Source organism: Sturnira hondurensis, unplaced genomic scaffold, assembly GCF_014824575.4.
Source record: "Sturnira hondurensis isolate 20B ecotype Veracruz unplaced genomic scaffold, ASM1482457v3 Scaffold0006413, whole genome shotgun sequence".
In the NCBI taxonomy this organism is placed as follows: Eukaryota; Metazoa; Chordata; class Mammalia; order Chiroptera; family Phyllostomidae; genus Sturnira; species Sturnira hondurensis.
The window spans coordinates 57,517,877-57,535,691 of NW_028079044.1; the positions used below are offsets into that span (position 1 = coordinate 57,517,877).

The following is a 17,815-nucleotide window of genomic DNA, read 5'->3' on the forward strand; positions in this document are numbered from 1 at the left end:
CCTGGGGGACGAGGACTTGTCTGGACGTCACAGGCAGAGGCTGTGTGGGTTCTCTAGGAGAACCTTCTGGAAGACACAGTGGACGCCCTCTGAGCCCGCGTCCTTCCCAGGCGCAGACGGCCTCCACCCAGCAAGGCTACGTGCTCCAGTCTGAGGTCGGCCTGGGCTCTCCGGGGACACAGGGGTGCGCTGGGAGTCTGAGAATCCAGGCCACGTGGCCCCCCTCCTCGCTCCCCCCCCCGGCCAGCTGCCTGTCCGTGTTAGAGCTGCTGAAAACTCTTTCCCCTTGGGTTACACTCCATTAGACCCACGTCTCGGTGGCGTGAAGGGGGAAGGGCCAGCCCCTGCGCCACCCTTCACTGTGTCGGGCGCTGCACAAGATACCGGTGTAAACGGGTGAAGAAGGGGTATGTTTGTTGGGTGACCTAGGAGTCACCTTGACGATGCTTAAATAATTCATTCTAAAGCAGGTTGAACTTTATGTTAAATCATATTGCTCTTATCTACAAGCTCAAAATTTTAAGCTTCAGATTGGCCTGCATTTCTCGTCGATTCAAGCAACGCCTGGTCTGAGGAGTAAACCAGCCATTTCTTCCTGAGCTTCCGGCCCAGGGTCTGACCCTGCTGGTGTGGGGTGTCCTTTACACCCTCTCTGTGGGGTCTGGGAAGAGCTCTGACCGATGTGCCCGACAGACCTGGAGCCCTTACGGGTGCAGGGCTCCTTCCTCCCCCAAGCGGCAGACACGGTGCCTGGTGGTGCGGTTCGGTCTTTGGCAGGCATATTTTTAGTCCTTCACGGGGTCGAATAGGTGGGGAGGGTTTCTCCATTTCCCCTCCATTGCGTTCATTCCCCTGGTGTTTGAAGCTGGGTTTGCTCCACATTTCCAGTGTGGATCTCCCGCCCTTCTGAGAGGAGGGGCACACAGGGGCCTCCGATGCGTGAGGTGTCTGCCTCGGCCGTCTGGAGGCGTAAGCGCTGTGTGAACTCCCCACGGAAAATGAGGACATTTCTCCTGTTTGGGGGTCTGTTTGTTCAGGCTTTGTTGTCAGTTCAGTGATGGAATGCCTGAGCACACTATTGATTTCTCAGATGAAGATTTTTTTGTTTCTTTTTGCAGTTCTCCTGTGTATGTATCTCAGAGTTTTTTTAAAAAGTCAGCGCTAGGCAACCCGTGTTTCTGGAAGACGGTATTGTGAAGATGTCCGTATTCTTCCAGTCGATCTTCAGACTGAATGCAGTTCCCATGAGAATTCCAGCTGCCTTTGCAGAAATCGACAGGCTGGTTTTAAAATCCAAGTGCAGATGCAAGGGCCCAGGGTGGCCAGAACAGCCCTGACAGAGGAATGCGGGTGGAGGGCTGCTCACGCTTTCCGATTTCAGAGCAGTGTGGACGATGCTAGCTCAGAGCTCCGGTCATCTGGGCGGCGTGGGGCTGGCCCAGGACAGACACTGGGCAGTGGGGCAGCACTGAGAGTCCAAAAGGAAACCCTCCGGTCCGTGGTCAACTGATTTGCAACAAGGGAGCCAAGGCAGTTCAGTGAGGGAAGAACAGTCCCTTCCTTCCTTCCTTCCTTTTTTAAAGATTTTATTGATTGTTAGAGAGTGAGGAAGGGAGGGAGAAAGAGAGGGAGATAAACATCAGTGTGCAAGAGATACATCAATTGGTTGCCTCTCACACACCCCCAACTGGGGGCCCACCCACAACCCAGGCCTGTGGTCTGACTGGGAATCGAACCAGTGACCCTTTGGTCCGCAGGCCAGCACTCAATCCACTGAGCCACACCAGCCAGGGAAAGAACAGTGTTTTCAACAAAGGATGCTGTGACAAGTGGACAGCCACAGCAAGAGAATGAGTCTGGACCCCTACCCCACACCATTGTCAAAAGCTAAAGTAGGCCAAAGACCCACATGTAAGGGCTGAAACTATAAAACGCTTGGGGGAAAGCGTACGTATAAATCTCTGTGACCTTGGATGAAGCAACGCTTTCTCACATGTGACATATAAACTGCAAAGAATAAGAGATACTGTAAGTAAGTTGGACTTCATCAAAATTAACAGCTTTTATGCTTCAAACGCCTTTTTGGAAACTGCCCAGGATCCAGGTGGCCGTGACCCTGACTTGAGCCTCTGTCCCTTGCACCAGTGGCCACTTCGTCCAGGCTGCACAGAGCAGCTGTGTCCTCCATGCCCTGGAGGGTGGCCACAGCTGCCACTTCCTCTCCAAGCCACCCACCCCATGCATCCCCCTGCTGTGAGTGCTGTCCCCTCATTCTCTGCCACCCTTGCTTTCATTGTGAAAGCTCCCCTCCCCCACTCCCCACCCCGCCCCCCGCAGGCTTCCTTGTGGGCTCTTTGTGCCTGCTCAGCTCCAATTGTCTGGTGTCCCCCAAGGGCAGTCGTGGGCTTGGTGATGGAGGTGAGACTGGTCCCCGACTTTTGGGGTACCTTTCCACACTCCACTTGGGTCCCGACAGGCTCTGCATCGCAAGCAGTTAGCTGGTTTTCATAGTGTTTCTGTTTGTTCCATGACAAAGTGAACTGGATGGGGGGGTGTTTCCCAACAACAGGCAGAGGGATACCTGCGCCTGCCTGGTTCACCTGTGAACTCACATCCATGTTGTACCCCCGCCTGTCTCCTTCACGTCTGCAGAACTTCCAGCACCCTCTCCAGTCTCCGCCCAGGACTCGCGCTGCCGTTCCTTAAGTGCAGTTGAGCCCCTGCTGAGCGCCCGGGGTTTCACTGAGGGGCTTGGCCCTCGAGGGGCTGGAGGCCAGAGTTCCCCAGGCGTCCGAGTGAATGGCGCACCCTGAGCCCCAGGCGGTTTGGTTCAGGGTCATGGCCCCTCTCCTGGGATGGACGGGGTCAGGAAGTGACTGTGGTCAGTACCTGCCCTGGACCAGGTGTTCACACCTGTTCCCTCACTCACACCTCACCACATTTCCCCTCCTTACTGGGTATTGTTTTCCAAAGGGGAAACTGAGGCAGGGAGCTAAAGTGTTTTCCTAAAGTGAGAGGCAGAATGTTGGCTTTTGTTGTTTGTTTTTGTTTTTGTTTGTTTGTTTGCTTGTTTTGCTCGAAAGGGCTGCAGTTGCTCTGCTGGGAGCGTCTTGCCATCATCCCGGACCTGAGGCTCTGACGATGTAAAACCTGTGACTTCCAGCGCCTCACTCTGGGCTTTGCCATTTCCTTCCCCAGGCTGGTGGGTGGCATTTGGGAGTCCTTGGATATGAAATTTGGGCCTCTTTTCTGTCGTGGTGAGAAGGGGAAGTTTCTCCGATTTAAAAAGGCTGTTTTCAGGGCGTCTGTTTCCTCTGTGTGGGCACTGCTCTCTGACTAAGGGAGGTCTGCACAGGGCCGAGCCCCACACTCCCCACCCGTTTTCTAGGATTCGCAGCTCCGTCAGAGCACGGCCTACAGCTTGCACCAGCCTCAGGGGAACAAGGAGCACGGCACCGAGCGCAGCGGCAGCCTCTACAAGAAAAGCGACGGGTACGTGGCCAGCGTTGACGTGTGTGTCCACGTGCGTCTGTGTCCAGAATTTCTAAACTCTTGTTTTTTTCCCCCATTGATCTCTAAGGATCCGGAAAGTGTGGCAGAAAAGGAAATGTTCGGTGAAAAATGGCTTCCTGACCATCTCGCACGGAACCGTAAGTACCGCCCCTGCAACTCCCCGGCTCCGCGGCGGCGAGACGAGGGGCCAGCTCCGTGGAGCCCGTGTGCATCCCAGGGAGCCTGGGATACGCTTTCAAGACGCTCCCTGCTTGTTCGGTTCCTGCCGTTTTTGCTGCCCCTGCACCGGTTCCTGCGTTTCCAGCGAGGCAGGGCCCTGCTCGCCTTCATGCCCAGCAGTCAGGAAGAGCCCAGGGGCCGCACGCTCTCTGTTCGGAGCCTGCGACTTCCAAAACACCCAGGAAGCCAGCCCGCTGCTCCCCAGCTGTCAGAGTCGGGAAATGGACCGTCGCACTTGGGACGTGTGCCCTCCGTTCGGGGAAAGGCGGATGCAGTCAGGACGCTGGGAATCAGAGCCCCAGGGGAGAGCTGTCTGGGTGCTTCTGGCACAGACACGGAATGCCCGGCACCCGGCCCTCACCCAGTTCTTTGTTGCCCTGCGTGCGGGAAACCGAGCCCTAGGTGTTCACCTTGTAAAAACCCATCCGAAAAAGACAGCAACTGATCTCACTCTGGGAGACCAGGGGTTGCGACCACGATCACAGCACAGGCGTTCCCTGCAGTGGCATGGGGCACACTGTCACCTTCCCTGGTGTGGCCAGGTGGAGTTGGCTGCTGTTTTGTTGCTGATAAGAATACTGGCCATGGTGGCACTTCAGGTCCCCAGGCAGGAGGCCGGGTGCTGCAGGCGGATGGTGGTGGGGACACGCCTGGGCCTCCCCCTCCTCCCTTCCCCTCCCTCCATCCCCTCCCCCCCTCCCCTCCCCTAACTCCTACATTCCCCAGGCCCCCCAGAGAAAGGCTGCGCTGGGCTGAATGCAATACAGGCTTTACAGAGGGCTCATGGCTCCAAGCCCTTCCAGCGCTTAGGAACTTGAAGGATGACCCTGCGGCAGGGCTCATGTTCCCTTGGGGACCCTTCATTTTCAGCGAGTCTGCTTTGGGGAGAAAAACAGTGCAACTAGCATCTGTCAACTGTCATCTTCAGAGAACTCTTGGCCTAGTGGGTTAACCGTGTCTCTCCCTCATTTCTCTTTTCTGAAGTCTTGCCTTATCAGCCTCACTGAGGTCCCCAAGTCCCCCTGGGCCACGCAGTGTGGACCCTGGTGGAACACGTTTCCGTGGAGCCGTAGGTCTGAGTGTGTCGACCGTGGGAAGCCCGTTCTTTTAGTCACAGCTCTCTGTGGACGGGGTGACGGCTGGGTCCCTTCCCGCTCTGAACACCCAGGACTCCACTTGGGGTCACCAACCCTGTGGGGACAGCCTCCTAGAAGAAGACCCAGTTTCATTTCAGGCCTGTTCACAGCTCTGAAGTCATTCCCTCGGTGGCTTTGCATCACCAAAGTCTTTTGCTAGACCCAGGGCTCTGCAGAAGCTGAAGAGAAATGGAAGCCTGGGATCCCCTGCCCATGGCACAAACTACACAGTGTCCTTCCGCTGCCCCAGCGGCCGCTCAGAAGACAAGGGGCCGTGGTTTTCCCCCAGGGTTGATGGGCTGCCTTGGGGGGGGGCTTCCCTAGCTGCAGGCAGCTCAGTGGGTCACAGGCCTTGCGTACTTCATGAGTGCTTTGTGTTTGGGGGAACCCTGCTCAGGGAATCACCCCCGTCTAGTGCCACATCCTGCCTCTCAACTGGGGCCAGGAGCAGCTGGTGGATAGGCAAGGCGGGTTGGGGGCGTACCCGTTTGGTGCCCCTCCCTCCAGTGCAGGGCTCTCCTTCTCCACGTGCAGTGCTCACCCGGGAAGGCAGAGTCCTGGCACCTGTGTGTGGCTGCAGCACAGGGCTTTGCGTGCGGCGACATGCCTTAACCGCAGCTGAGAGCAGGAGGGAGGGGGGCGCTTTTGCTCGGTTTGTGTGGATTTGGGCGCACAGCTCGCCGACTGAGACAGCAGCTCCCTGACTTTGCTGATTTATCAAGGGGTGGTGAAGGGGTGATTTTTCAGAGACTGAACCGTGTAACTGGGGGTGCGGGCGCAAGGTCTGGCACTCAGCTGCAAGTTGGGGCTGGAAGTCGAGGAAACAGGCGCATCTGTGCCGTCAGGAAAACCAGCTTCTTCCCAGGAAGCTGGCAGCCTTCGGGAAGTGAAGTCATCGTGTCCCGGCAGGATCGGTGATGACGCCCCGAAGGAACTCGGCAACATGCCGTGCTGCCGTTCCCGTTGGCCCAGGCTACCCGTGCTCTTCGCCCCTGGGAAGGAGGGGTCTCGTTAGGTGTGGCCTTTGCCAGAGTCACAATGTTAAATCCACACAGGCAGACTGGGGACTGTGTTGAACTGGAAGAAATGGCTCCCAGTTCATACACAATCCAAAAATATTTAAAGCGATCATCAGCCAGATTCTCAGAGGCCTGGCAGGTGGGGGGAACCCAAGGAGCAGGAGGAAAACGGGGCTCCATTCCCCATCTGCGCTGTGCGCCACATGGGCTCTGGGCCCGTGCTCGCTCCTCTGGAGATTCTCCCTAAGCCGGGCATCTCGGACCAGCCCTTTGGGGACGCTGGTCTCTGACTCACACCTGTTCTGCAGCCAATGTCAATGATGGCACCGTTTTCCTGTGATTACCGGAGGGCACCAATCTCCCGTACTGCCCTGGGGACCAAGACTCAGTGGATGCCCACAGTTTGCAAGTAGGCCTAGTAAATCTGCTGAACATACATGTGCAGTCATGTGGTTGCAGGAGATCATGGGAGGTCACGGTGAGACGCAGGCTTCATACGGGCCCAGCACCTGTGTCAGGGTGTTGGTGGTGTGGGCTGCTCCTTAGAGCTGTGGAAATACAGGGGGGGCAAACGCAGGTTTGTAGTCATTCGTATGGAAAATAAGACAACAGCGAACAACAAGAGAATAAACTGCTCCACGTACTCGCAACTGCAACCCACTGTTGCCCACCCGTCTATCATCTGGTGCCTCGGTGCCCGGACAAGCCAGGCCGTTCTGTGGGTGAAGACCCAGAAGTGGATCGAGGGTGCCACCCCTGGGCGGGGCCCCAGTTTGAGAGGTTAGGCAGAGGTTGGAGGCCACGCACACTGGTTTTTGGGGCCCTGGGACTCGGACAGGCATCTGCAGCCTTGTCATCCCCTCTACGAGATGAGGTCTGCACAGCCACAGACTGGGAGAGTCCAGCACGGCCCTGTTTACGCAGCTTTATCAGGCCCAGATCGTTCCCACTGCAGGGTCCGTCCCACTCCAGAGGGGCCCCTGACCCCACGCTGATGCCGGGAGGGTCCTGTCGGAAGGGGTCCCCCCCGATGTCCGCCTGTGCGCAGATCCCCCAGTCTCGACATGGCTGTGGCCACCAGGAGGGGTGACGGCGATCGAAGGCCGAGGCGTTTTATGTGATCTTGCCGTTAGTGGCCTGGTGGGTGGGGAGGGCGAGCCCAGCCGCTTTTGGAGATTTCTCAGGCATTTCTGAGAGGCACTTTGCCATTCAGAAGTTTTCTTTGAAATTATCTTCTTACCCTCCACCTTTTCCCCTTTGGGTGACATAGGATGGTTTTTGAAATTATAGCCATTTTGACACATTTCAGGTGAACATACATTGTGGGCTCCTGCTACCCTTATGTGTCTAGGGGTGAGCTGGGGCTGTCCTAGGTGAGTGAGGTTGGTTGTGATGAAACGTGAGTGACAGATGGTTGGCATTTAGGATTGTGACTGTTATCTGTCATCATTTCATGAAATAGGAAAGGTTGTCTGTTGTTTTTGTACTTCTGGAAGTGAGTGTTTACACTCCAAAAAGTACTCGGAAGACCACCAGACCTGGAGCCAGGGACCCAGGTCACCACGGCAGCCGCCTGCGTGGCAGTGGGGACAGGACCGAAGGTCTCGGGCTTTAGCCATGGAATTCTTGGGTCTCAGGGAGGCCACCACCATTGACCCTCAAAGCCAGCGTCACTTGTCCCCTGTCTGGCCACAAGTGTGTGGGCCACTGCATGTCCCTTACAGGGGGGCACTTGTCCTTTGTGGAGCCGAGTTTCCAGGACGTTCCGTGATGTGCCTGTTGTGCGTTTCTGCAGGCACTCCGCCGTCGGAAAGCTGTCTTGGCCAACCAGGGGCGCCCTGTCCTCACTGCCTGTCAACGAGGAAGGACGTGTTGTGGTTTCCATTCCTTTCCACCGTCTGCATTTGCTTGGTTTTGTTTTCGAACAGGCGAACCGGCCTCCCGCGAAGCTCAACCTGCTAACCTGCCAGGTGAAGACCAACCCCGAGGAGAAGAAGAGTTTCGACCTCATCTCACGTGAGTTCATTCTCCGACGCTGCGCCACAGAGAAATCACCCTGGACTGTCCTCGAGGGCACCAGCCCCCTTCACACGGTGCATTTGAGAGTAGTGGCTTTGGGAGAACAAGGCCTGTGTCGCAGGGGAGGCCTGCGCTTTCCCTCTCCCCTTGGAATTGCCGGGCCGGCCTTGACTTTGAGGCTGGCTCTGCGTGCCTCGTGGCTCTGTGAGCCTAGAGACATCCTCTCAGCTCCCAGCCTCAGTCATCCTATTTGTAAACAAGGAGATTATTCTAGATTAGCCCGTGAGCCGAAAACCCCTCACCTCTTTATAAAAGAGGATGATCCGGTTGTCCGGGCTTCTGTGAGCCGGGTGACGTTAGAAATGTGTAAAGGGAGAGAATCCGGTCTCCCGAGGGTTCCTCGAGGCTTTTGGTTTTGAAGTCACTCTGTCTTCCCGGGCACAGGGTTCGTCTCTCTGCTGCTGTGTGTTTCTCTGCTGGGTGCATACGCATTAGAGGCACCACGGAGCCTGCTGGGGCCGCCGGCCGCCCAGCATCCCCGACGGAGGACAGGCGAGCACAGCGGGAAGCCATCGAATGATAGACCTGGTGTTGGCGTCAGTTTTTTGTGGCAGGGTGACCATTTGGGGGAAGGAGGGGACCCGCTCCCCTTCCAAAGGGCAGTCGCTAGGGATGTGAGCACAGAGCGATGTTTATGGAGGAAAAAGTCTCGACCACAGGTTAGGGAGAAGGGTGCTGGCTCGTGTCCCCATGTTCCTGAGTCCCCGTGTCCCCGTCGGCTCCTTTGAAGATGACCAGGGACTTATTTACCGTATTTTGTCATGTATAATGTGCACTCTTTTGCCCACATTTTTGAGAGAAAAATAAGGATGTGCGTTGTACCCATGTGTGATGCACCCAAANGGCCGCCCAGCATCCCCGACGGAGGACAGGCGAGCACAGCGGGAAGCCATCGAATGATAGACCTGGTGCTGGCGGCAGTTTTTTGTGGCAGGGTGACCGTTTGGGGGAAGGAGGGGACCCGCTCCGCTTCCAAAGGGCAGTCGCTAGGGATGTGAGCACAGAGCGATGTTTATGGAGGAAAAAGTCTCGACCACGGGTTAGGGAGAAGGGTGCTGGCTCGTGTCCCCATGTTCTTGAGTCCCCGTGTCCCCGTCGGCTCCTTTGAAGATGACCAGGGACTTATTTACCGTATTTTGTCATGTATAATGTGCACTCTTTTGCCCACATTTTTGAGAGAAAAATAAGGATGTGCGTTGTACCCATGTGTGATGCACCCAAAGATGTGGGTGCGCATTATATACAGGGAAATACGGTGCTGTGTAATTTGGTGCTCACTGGCACCCTCACCTGCGCCTCTCTAGGTCAGGAGACCCAGGCCCCGGGGCGGTTAACCCTCAATCCCCGTTTCCCTGTTCCCGCAGGCTTTGTACTAAGTGCCAGGAGACCCCTGAGCAACGTGATGTGGGGAAGGGTTTGTGTGTCATTAGTTCCCTTCTTCAGATTCTAGAGTGACGTGTACAATACAAATTGACTTTGTCCTGCTTCAAACCCTGTGTCCCGACTCCGTCCAGCAAGGACCCCCAAGTTCACTCACCCTTCTCCTCGACGCTGGGTCAGGCCGCTCGCTTGTACAAGACGGTGTGAACATGCAGAGTTGCCTGCAGTTTAAAGCGGGATCATGCCGGGCGTGCCCGCCTCTGCGTTCCAGTCTGAATTCTGGTTCAATAAGGGGAGACCTTGGTGGTGTGCAGTCTGCTGCCTCCCAGTGGCTACGGGACGCAGGAAGGCTCTAGGTTGGCCTGTCGGGTTCCTGATGAGCAGAGCATTGCCCTCCTGTTGCTGATCGGCATGGAGCTGGCCAGAGCTGTGGCCGCATGGGGAGGGGGTGCCCTGCTTCCCTCCAGTGCCCCGGTGGCAGCCCCAGTCCGAGGCCCTGTGTGCAGACTGTGCAGAGACAGTGGTATCTGAGTGTGAACAGCTCCACAGCAAGCCGTCCCCAACCTGCACGCCGGACACTAGGCGGGCAAGTGAGGTGCACGCAGCTCCTCCCAGCAGGAGCAGCTGCCTAACGCAGACGTGGGAGCCAGTCCTGGGCCAGTCTGGCCACGCGTGAACGCTCTGGCAATCTGACGTGGGCCGGGACTCTGTCGGCACCTTCGCTCCAGTGCCTGACGCAGGATAGATGTCTTCAGGCAGAGGTTCCCAGCCACCAGTCCCAGCAGGGCCCGCCCCCTCTGGCTGGGGCCACTGTCCAGAGTTGGCCAGTCCAGTGTCACCTTTGCAAAAAGTCCTCATCTCTGTCCTGTCCTCCATGGGTGCAGTGTGTCTGAATATAGAGATTTCTCGTCCTTGGCTCGTTTTCAAAAGATGCTCCTCCCCCCGTAGTGTCGCAGTGAGCATGCTCTGTCACTTCTCAGGGAGGACGTCCCTGTGGCAGGCCAGCCCTTCCAGGGCCTTGTTCAGCTGCTTGCCCCAGACTCACCTCACCCTCTGCCAGTTCGAGTCCCGAGCCATTATTCCCGAGTCTCACCATCTCCCTCGGTGGGAGGGAACGTGCAGGAAAGATTGATCGAGGCCCATCCCCTGCGTGGATGGACCCACAGCGAGTTGGTGGCTTTCTCCGCCTTTTGGAGTCAGAGGCTCGGGCAGAGAGGCGGCCTGCCCTGGCCACTCTTCCATCAGGGTTCGGACCAGCTCTTCCGTCCCCTTGTGGTTGTCTCCTGCCTCTCATTAAAGCAGCTGGAAAAGGGTCTTGGTCCCTAGCACCTGGAGAGAGTGTCTGAGGGTTCTCTTCTTCCTTGTCTCTTTTTTAAAAAAATATTTTATTTATTTATTTTTAGAGAGAGGGGAGGGGAAGGAGAAAGAGGGGGAGAGAAACATCCATGTGCGGTTGCCTCTCATGTGCCCCCTACTGGGGACCTGGCCCGCAACCCAGGCACGTGCCCTGACTGGGAACCGAACCAGAGACCCTTTGATTCGCAGGCCAGTGCTCAATCCACTGAGCCACGCCAGCCAGGGCACCATAATAATCTTTTTAGAGAAGACCAGGCAATGCCTGAGACACTCACTTTAGGAAAAGTGTGAATTTTTCAAAGAGCCTCGGCCGTTAGTTTGGGAACTGAGTCTGTAGCAAGTTAAAGGAAACTAGAGCTTTTGAAAGGCTGGCGATGATTTTGCCCTAATAGCCTCTGATTTTGGAAGCTGCGTTGCTTCGACTCAAATGGAGGGCCAGGAGGTTCGTCCCTTTGGCTTGCGGACCCGCAGTGACCGGGCAAGGCGGGCAGGTGGGCGAATGGTGCCCTTGTGGCATGGAGTGTGGGGACCTCCATGGGGACCTGCGCGGGGCCTGTCCGAGCTCACACTCACGGAACTCCTCTTGCTGTGCAGATGACCGGACGTACCACTTCCAAGCCGAAGACGAGCAGGAGTGTCACGTGTAAGTGCCCCGGAGGCAGGTTTGCCTGGCCGCCCATCTGCCGCCCCCCTGCCTGGCGGCTCACGGGCTCTCTGTCGCCCCTGCAGGTGGATGTCTGTGCTGCAGAACAGCAAGGAAGAGGCGCTGAACAACGCCTTCAAGGGGGACGACAGCACCGGCGAGAACAACATCGTCCAGGAGCTGACGAAGGAGATCATCTCCGAAGTCCAGCGGATGACTGGCAATGACGTGTGCTGCGACTGTGGGGCGCCAGGTGACCCAGGCCCCCCCATTCCATGTCAGCGAACCCAGGCTCTGGTTCTCCCTCTCTTTCCGAAAGAAGGCCCCAGGCGGCTGGGTCCTGCTCACTGAGCTGTGTGCCCGAACTGGGGCTGGGTGTGGGGTGTTTGCCTCCCGGCTCTCAGGACGGGATCGTGTGGAAGGGGGCCTGGTGGGGCTGGAAAGATTTCAATGCTCTTTGAGAAAAGAAAACGGAAGCACAGAGGCAGGGTGAGGTCCAGGTCCTGTGGCTGGTGCGCTGGCTGCAGGGGCTCTTCGGGGATTCGGGGATTTGACGAGCTCTTCGGCTCGTCCTCACTGGGACGCCTGCAGTGACTAAGCCGCTGTCTTGTCCAGGACCCTCTGAGACCTGCCACCGGGTGAGATTCCAGCGTTGCTCTCCGGAAAAGGAGGGAACCATCCGGGTGGTCCGCGGGTCCTTCCTGCGGTCCCCAGTCTGTGAAATGAGGTGTTTGTTTATGGGTGTGGTAGAGCCTCGGAGGGGCTCCGTTTCCAATGCATAGCATTGTAGACTTTAACCGCTAGGATTTTAGAAGTGTCCAGAGTGGATGTGTTCTTCTGCTGAAGCCGAAACTGCAGAGCCAGCTGCAGGGGGGGTGGAGCAGCCTTCTCTGAACAGCCAGAGTGGGAAAGACCGTGGTGTGGCCAGGGTGGCTGGCTGCCTTTGTCATTCCGATTCTGTGACGACGTTTATGAACAACCAACAGCCAAAATAGAGTGGCCAGTTGAGAAATGCCGTGAGGTTCCTCTTCCCCTGAGGCTGGATTTGGGGATAATTTGAGGAATGACCTCATGGGGTGGTGGACCCATGTAAAAATATCTTCTGGGAGGATCTGTTAAGATGTCCTTGGATCTTATCTTTAAAGGGGTGGTTAGTAGTGACAGGTCCTTTTTCCTAAGAGGAGATAAGGTTGGTGCTTTGGCTTCAAAGCCCTTTCCCAGAGAAGTCACAGCTGGGTGTACCTTTGTTTTAAAAAGCCGAGAAGGCGCAATGATGTCAAAACCTGGTAGAAAGCAGTCTCGTGTGCAGGAGAGCGTCCTGCCCCCTGCCCCCTGCCCCCTGCCCCCAGCTTACCGCAAACCCCAAACTCTCTGTTCTCCCCAGCAGACCCCACATGGCTTTCCACCAACCTGGGCATTCTGACCTGCATCGAGTGTTCCGGAATCCACCGGGAGCTGGGGGTTCATTACTCCAGGATGCAGTCCCTCACCTTAGACGTGCTCGGGACGTCAGAGCTGCTGGTAATGTTGGCATTCTTGATTTGGGGATGGAAGTAACCTGAGCCAGAAGCTAACATTTTATTTGGGGTTGGCCATGCAAATCCACTTGGGTCTCTTGAAACGCCCCTGGGCTGGTGGTTGCGGGTGTTTGCCACGTGGGTTTGGGCTGTCAGAACTTTATTTTTTAAATGAATGAAGTGAAGGGGAACTCAAACAGGAGTGTTGTGCCCTGGCCGGTGTGGCTCAGGGAGTGGGAGCATTGTCCTGGAACCAGAGTGTTGTGGGTTCGATTCCCCGTCAGGGCGTGTCCCTCAGTTGCATGTTTGATTCTCAGTCTGGGCATGGATGGGAAGCAACCAATCAGTGTTTCTCTCCTCTCTTTCTAAAAGCAATGAAAAAAAATGGCCTTGGGTGAGGATTAAAAAAAAGTGTTGAGATGGTATAAGATTCCAGAATTAGGATGGGCACATTGCCTAGGTCACCCATTCAGGGGACAGACACAGAGCCCAAGTCCCTGAGAGCGGAGACTTGAGTCATCGGCCAGTCCCGGCCAAGTCTGCAGTCACCTCTTGGCTCAGCCTCCGCCAGACTCTTTTCCTCTTCCCTTTGCTGTTGACCTTTGGGAGAGATATTACTGGCCTTCGCTTTAACTGCCTTTGTTTCTAGAACAGTCTCTTGCTCGTGGCCCAGTGAAACACGTACACCCTGAGACACACGAGGAGGTCAAAGGCTTTCCTGGGCGTGACTTTGGGGGGCAGTGAGGACCGGACGCCCCATACCAGGGCGGTGCACAGGGCCACCTCAACATGAGCTCAGACCGGCCGCTCTGAAAGCCCGTGGCTGCCGCTCAGACCCCAGCATTTGAGCCTCTCCCTCGGTGTAGCTGGGAGTCAGACGGCAAATATTAAGTGGCTATTGATTGCCATTGACTTTAATGTCAGGAGCAGTCATCTTGATAGCAAATCAATTATTGTGGTCAATACACCTCTCAAGGGGCCATAAATCTTGCTGAGGACTGGCGGATCTGACGCGCCTGAACTCGTAATGTGTCTGGATCGCCCGATGAAACCCTTCCGGTCTCCCCAAAGAATTCCTCTGTGGTCTCGAAACACAAAGTGGGGAGAAACTGGAGTGGACTCTGGCAGCCCAGCTGGTCACGTCCCTGATCGCTCCACGCTGGACACTTCGCGGGCCTCTGCAGGGCCTCCGCAGAGCGGTATTTCCATCACGTGCCGCGGTCACTGTTAACCTGATGTTGCGTGCCACCTGCTGCGTGGGCTGTGTGTGTGCGGGCAGAACCGGGCACCGGGCAGCGGTGTGGACTCGAGACTCCCACAGGACATTTTCAGAGACACTTGAACCCCTCGGTCAGCACTGGGAATGGATGCGTTAAGTGATGTGTGGTGGAGCTCTGATTGCTTGTTTTGTCCTGGGCCCCCTGCAGAGCACTTCCCGTTGTTGGCCCCTTTGCCCTGAACAGCGACTCTGACCTTGGGACACGATCCCCCCTTTACAAAGGAAGGACTGAGCCCGAGGCGGTGCCGAAGTTCCTAGTGCCAGATCGGGGGTGGGGCCCCTTAACCTGGTTCCAGGGCTCACAGTCTTCTGCAGGCCAGGAGCCTGGGACGCACACTGGCTTTTGCGGTGGGCTGTCCTGTCCTTTGGCGCTGCTGTCCTTCCACCCCCGCCCCGTCCCCAGCCAGCGTGTGACAGCCAGCCCTCTGCGGGGAGGAGGGAGGCCCTGCCTCGCCATCTGCCCAATCCCAGGAGTCGGCTGGGCCACGGCAGGCTGCCGGCATGCCTCCTGCGTACGTCACGGGGGGCGCCACGGCCCACCCTCCGGTCACATACTGAGTGCTTACTCCGGTGCTTCTGAGTAACTTAGAACATATGTCGGTCACAGTGTCACGTGGTGAAAGTGACGAGGAAGTGGTGGTGTTTGAGGATTACTTTTTAACACATAATTTTTTGAGTTATGGGATTATATGCTACAATTTTAACAATGGCTTTCATGAGCTGGTGGGAGCCTAACCTGCCCCCAATCTGTTACGCCTGCTTACGTACATCTCAGGAACTTAATGTGCTCTTCCGGAGACTCTGTTGCCTCCCAAAGAGGACGCCGCAAGAGAAGGTTGAAAGAAAAATGTTCCCATCTTGTGCAGACAAGATGACTTCTGACCCTGGCCCAGATCTGAGTTCCCACCTCCCAGAGCCCTGAGTGAGGCGGCACTTGGACCGCGGCCCCCGCACCCCCGGCCTCGCTTGGCCCCATGTCTGCCCTGAGCCCTGGGGGTCCCGGGGATGGCACCTGGAGGTGGGGGGCGAGCGTGATGTGGCTCTCACCCAGCCGTCCTGCTTCTGTGGCTCCCGCCTTCATGGCCTGCTGGGCCCCCATTTTCCGGCCGTGACCCTGCAGCCTCCGTCTGCAAATGCTTTGCTTTTGTCAATGGTTCCAGGGGGGGTTTCCGCAGCCGAAATACTCGCTGGGACTTGGCTGCCCTGTGAGACGGCACATTCCTCTGCGTGGGCGAGCGTGGCGCCCAGGGGTGAGGCTCCCCGGACCAGCTGTCCCTGGCAGCCCCGCCAAGTCCAAGCAGAAGGCCTGAGCCTTCTGAGTCCCGGGGATTCTCCTGCCCTCTCCTGTCTGTGGGGGAGTCAGACTGTCTTCCCGCCACAGCCCTGGGCTGTGTCCTGAAACAGTGAAGACACAGATGAGTGCTGAGCTGGGCGCTGAAAGAGAGGAGCAAGCCACTCTGTGTTTGTGTCCCCACCCACAAGAGGACCGGTGCCCCCCGTCACGGGGGCTTGAGACAAATGGCGCCATTTTTCACTGTATCCTCGGATGAAACACGGTACCCGGGGCTGAGCACGAACTGAAATGTGTCCACCCGTAACCAGTCGGAAGGCTGACTGGCAACTGAGGGCCTGCCACGTGGAACACACGCATTAAGTCTGGCCTCCTGAAGGCTTTCACTGAAGTGGTTCCATTTTATCATCATTACAACCTGGTGAGGCAGGTGTATCTTCCTGACACACACCGAAGCTCGGGCTGACAGGCCTGCCTGTGGTCCTAGCCCCTGTCTGGAGAACCAGGATACGAGCCCCAATCCTGGTCTGCAGGCCTGGGTGTCAGGGGCTGGACCGGCTTTGGTGGGAGCACAGGTGTTGGCGTGGGTAAGGACAGACACCCGCCTGGGGCCCAGTTCCCACGCGTCCTGTCCGCACCGGCACTGTCTCTGGGGCCTTCTGGGAGCACGCTCCCCTGGAACAGGCTCACTGGCTCCCATCTTATGTTTTCCGGGGACCTTTGGGGTTTGCGTTTTGTCCATTTTCATTAAAGGCAAACCACCGTGTTGCTCTATTTCTTAGTGGCCACTAAATAAGTCATCAGATAGATGTGTGGTGTGCAGCCGGGCGTGCATTAATAATTGAGCACCCTGAAATAGACTTCTGTTGTTACAGCTTGCCAAGAATATTGGGAACGCGGGCTTTAACGAGATTATGGAGAGCTGCCTTCCCGCGGAGGACTCGGTCAAACCCACCCCGGGCAGCGACATGTGAGTATGGGCCTGGCTGTTCTCGCCCCTGGGTGCGCCCAGGCCATCCTGACCCTGGCTGCTGAGACGCCGGGGAATAATGAAGTTGGGCACATCGATTGCTTCTTTAGGGGATAAATCAGCCTAATTTGTTTTGTTGTTGTTGTCTTAAGTCACCTTACCCTTTGGGGGTGTCCCACTAGAAATGGGACTGTTTTTCTTAGGCAGAGGCTGCAGCAAAGACCATTGGGCTGGGGCACCTGCGTGTGAAGGAAGCATGGTGTGTGTCGCCCTCTGCTGGTGGGGTGTGGATTCACACCTGCCTTCCTTGGAGGTCAAGGGCGCTCCAGTCTTGGGGTCTCTCCGCATCATTTGAGCCCCCAAGAGGGCTGGGTCTCCCAGCAACTCGACTGGGTCTCATTCCCTTCCCCAGTGTCCTTGCCAATATGGAGTGTGTTGTTTCTTTCAAAGAAAAACACTTGTTTTGTTTTACTGTGGACACAAAACCTGATGGAGAGGTTTGTGAGCCTCACCAGGCAGCAGCTGGCCTGTCGAGCAGAGATTACAGCAGGAGACAGTCTTAGTGCACAGAGCATGGGTCACCCGGGTCACGTGGGTTTTGGAGGGCGGTCGGGGGTCTGCCTGGTTGGCACGGTGCCTGGCCTGCCCGCTTCAGACTTCCGCCCTGGTGGGAAGGGGTGGCCCATCTTCCCATGAGAGGTCTGCAGAGAGGGGCAGAGGATGGGGAGAAGGAGGCCCCCAGGCCACAGAGATGGCATGTACATCCGAGTGTCCCGGAGGAGGGGGGACTGGCGTGTCCCGGAGGAGGGGGGCATGAGAACTCGGTGAAAAGACCAAGTATGGAACCTCGTCTAGAGAGGCAGCGTCCCCTTTGGAAAGAGCCTGATGGACTCGATGGCATGTGGCCTCCTCAAGGACACTGGGCAGCGGACAGTGGCTTTAGGAGCAGTGAACGGACAGGAGCTAGTGAAGGGCCTTTCGTCAAAGCAGGGGATTTCGGGGTTTTGTAACCGTGTGGGGCGGGGGGGCGCGTCTGTGGGAAGCCGAGGTCACAGTGTCTGTGTTCTTTCGTGTTTGGGTGACCTGGCTCTGTGCAGCCAGGGGCTGAGGCCACTGAAGGGGCACGCGGGCACCGTGTCCAGCACACGCCCTCCCGGGTGTCAGGTGTCAGCTCTTGGCGGTGGCCTTCCCTTGGGACCAAATAATGGGTGGTTTTAGACAACCGGCACAAGGCTCGCAAAGCCATCCATCATCCTCTCTGAGGGGGGTCTGGGTGTCAAAGCTGGGTTCCGGCCCGACCCAGAGACGGGGTGGGGCAGAGACATCCCAGGTCCGACTCGATCGCGGGACCTGGGCGGGTGCGTTCACTTCTCAGAGCCCCTTTCCTGCAGCGTGAGCAGGGAGCCAGCACCC

The 17,815-nt window shown here is 57.0% G+C and overlaps 1 protein-coding gene across 4 annotated transcripts in view; it reads left to right on the plus strand.

The window, feature by feature from the left end:
* The window catches only part of ASAP2 (ArfGAP with SH3 domain, ankyrin repeat and PH domain 2), a 129,639-nt gene that overhangs the window by 89,513 nt on the left and 22,311 nt on the right, over positions 1-17,815 (plus strand). For all 4 annotated transcript variants that reach the window (XM_037048684.1, XM_037048686.1, XM_037048685.1 and 1 more), the window contains 7 exons: positions 3,389-3,492; positions 3,581-3,650; positions 7,816-7,903; positions 11,297-11,345; positions 11,432-11,598; positions 12,733-12,866; positions 16,308-16,402. In XM_037048684.1, coding sequence (XP_036904579.1) covers positions 3,389-3,492; positions 3,581-3,650; positions 7,816-7,903; positions 11,297-11,345; positions 11,432-11,598; positions 12,733-12,866; positions 16,308-16,402 — 707 coding nt within the window. The remainder of the gene's footprint in view (positions 1-3,388; positions 3,493-3,580; positions 3,651-7,815; positions 7,904-11,296; positions 11,346-11,431; positions 11,599-12,732; positions 12,867-16,307; positions 16,403-17,815) is intronic.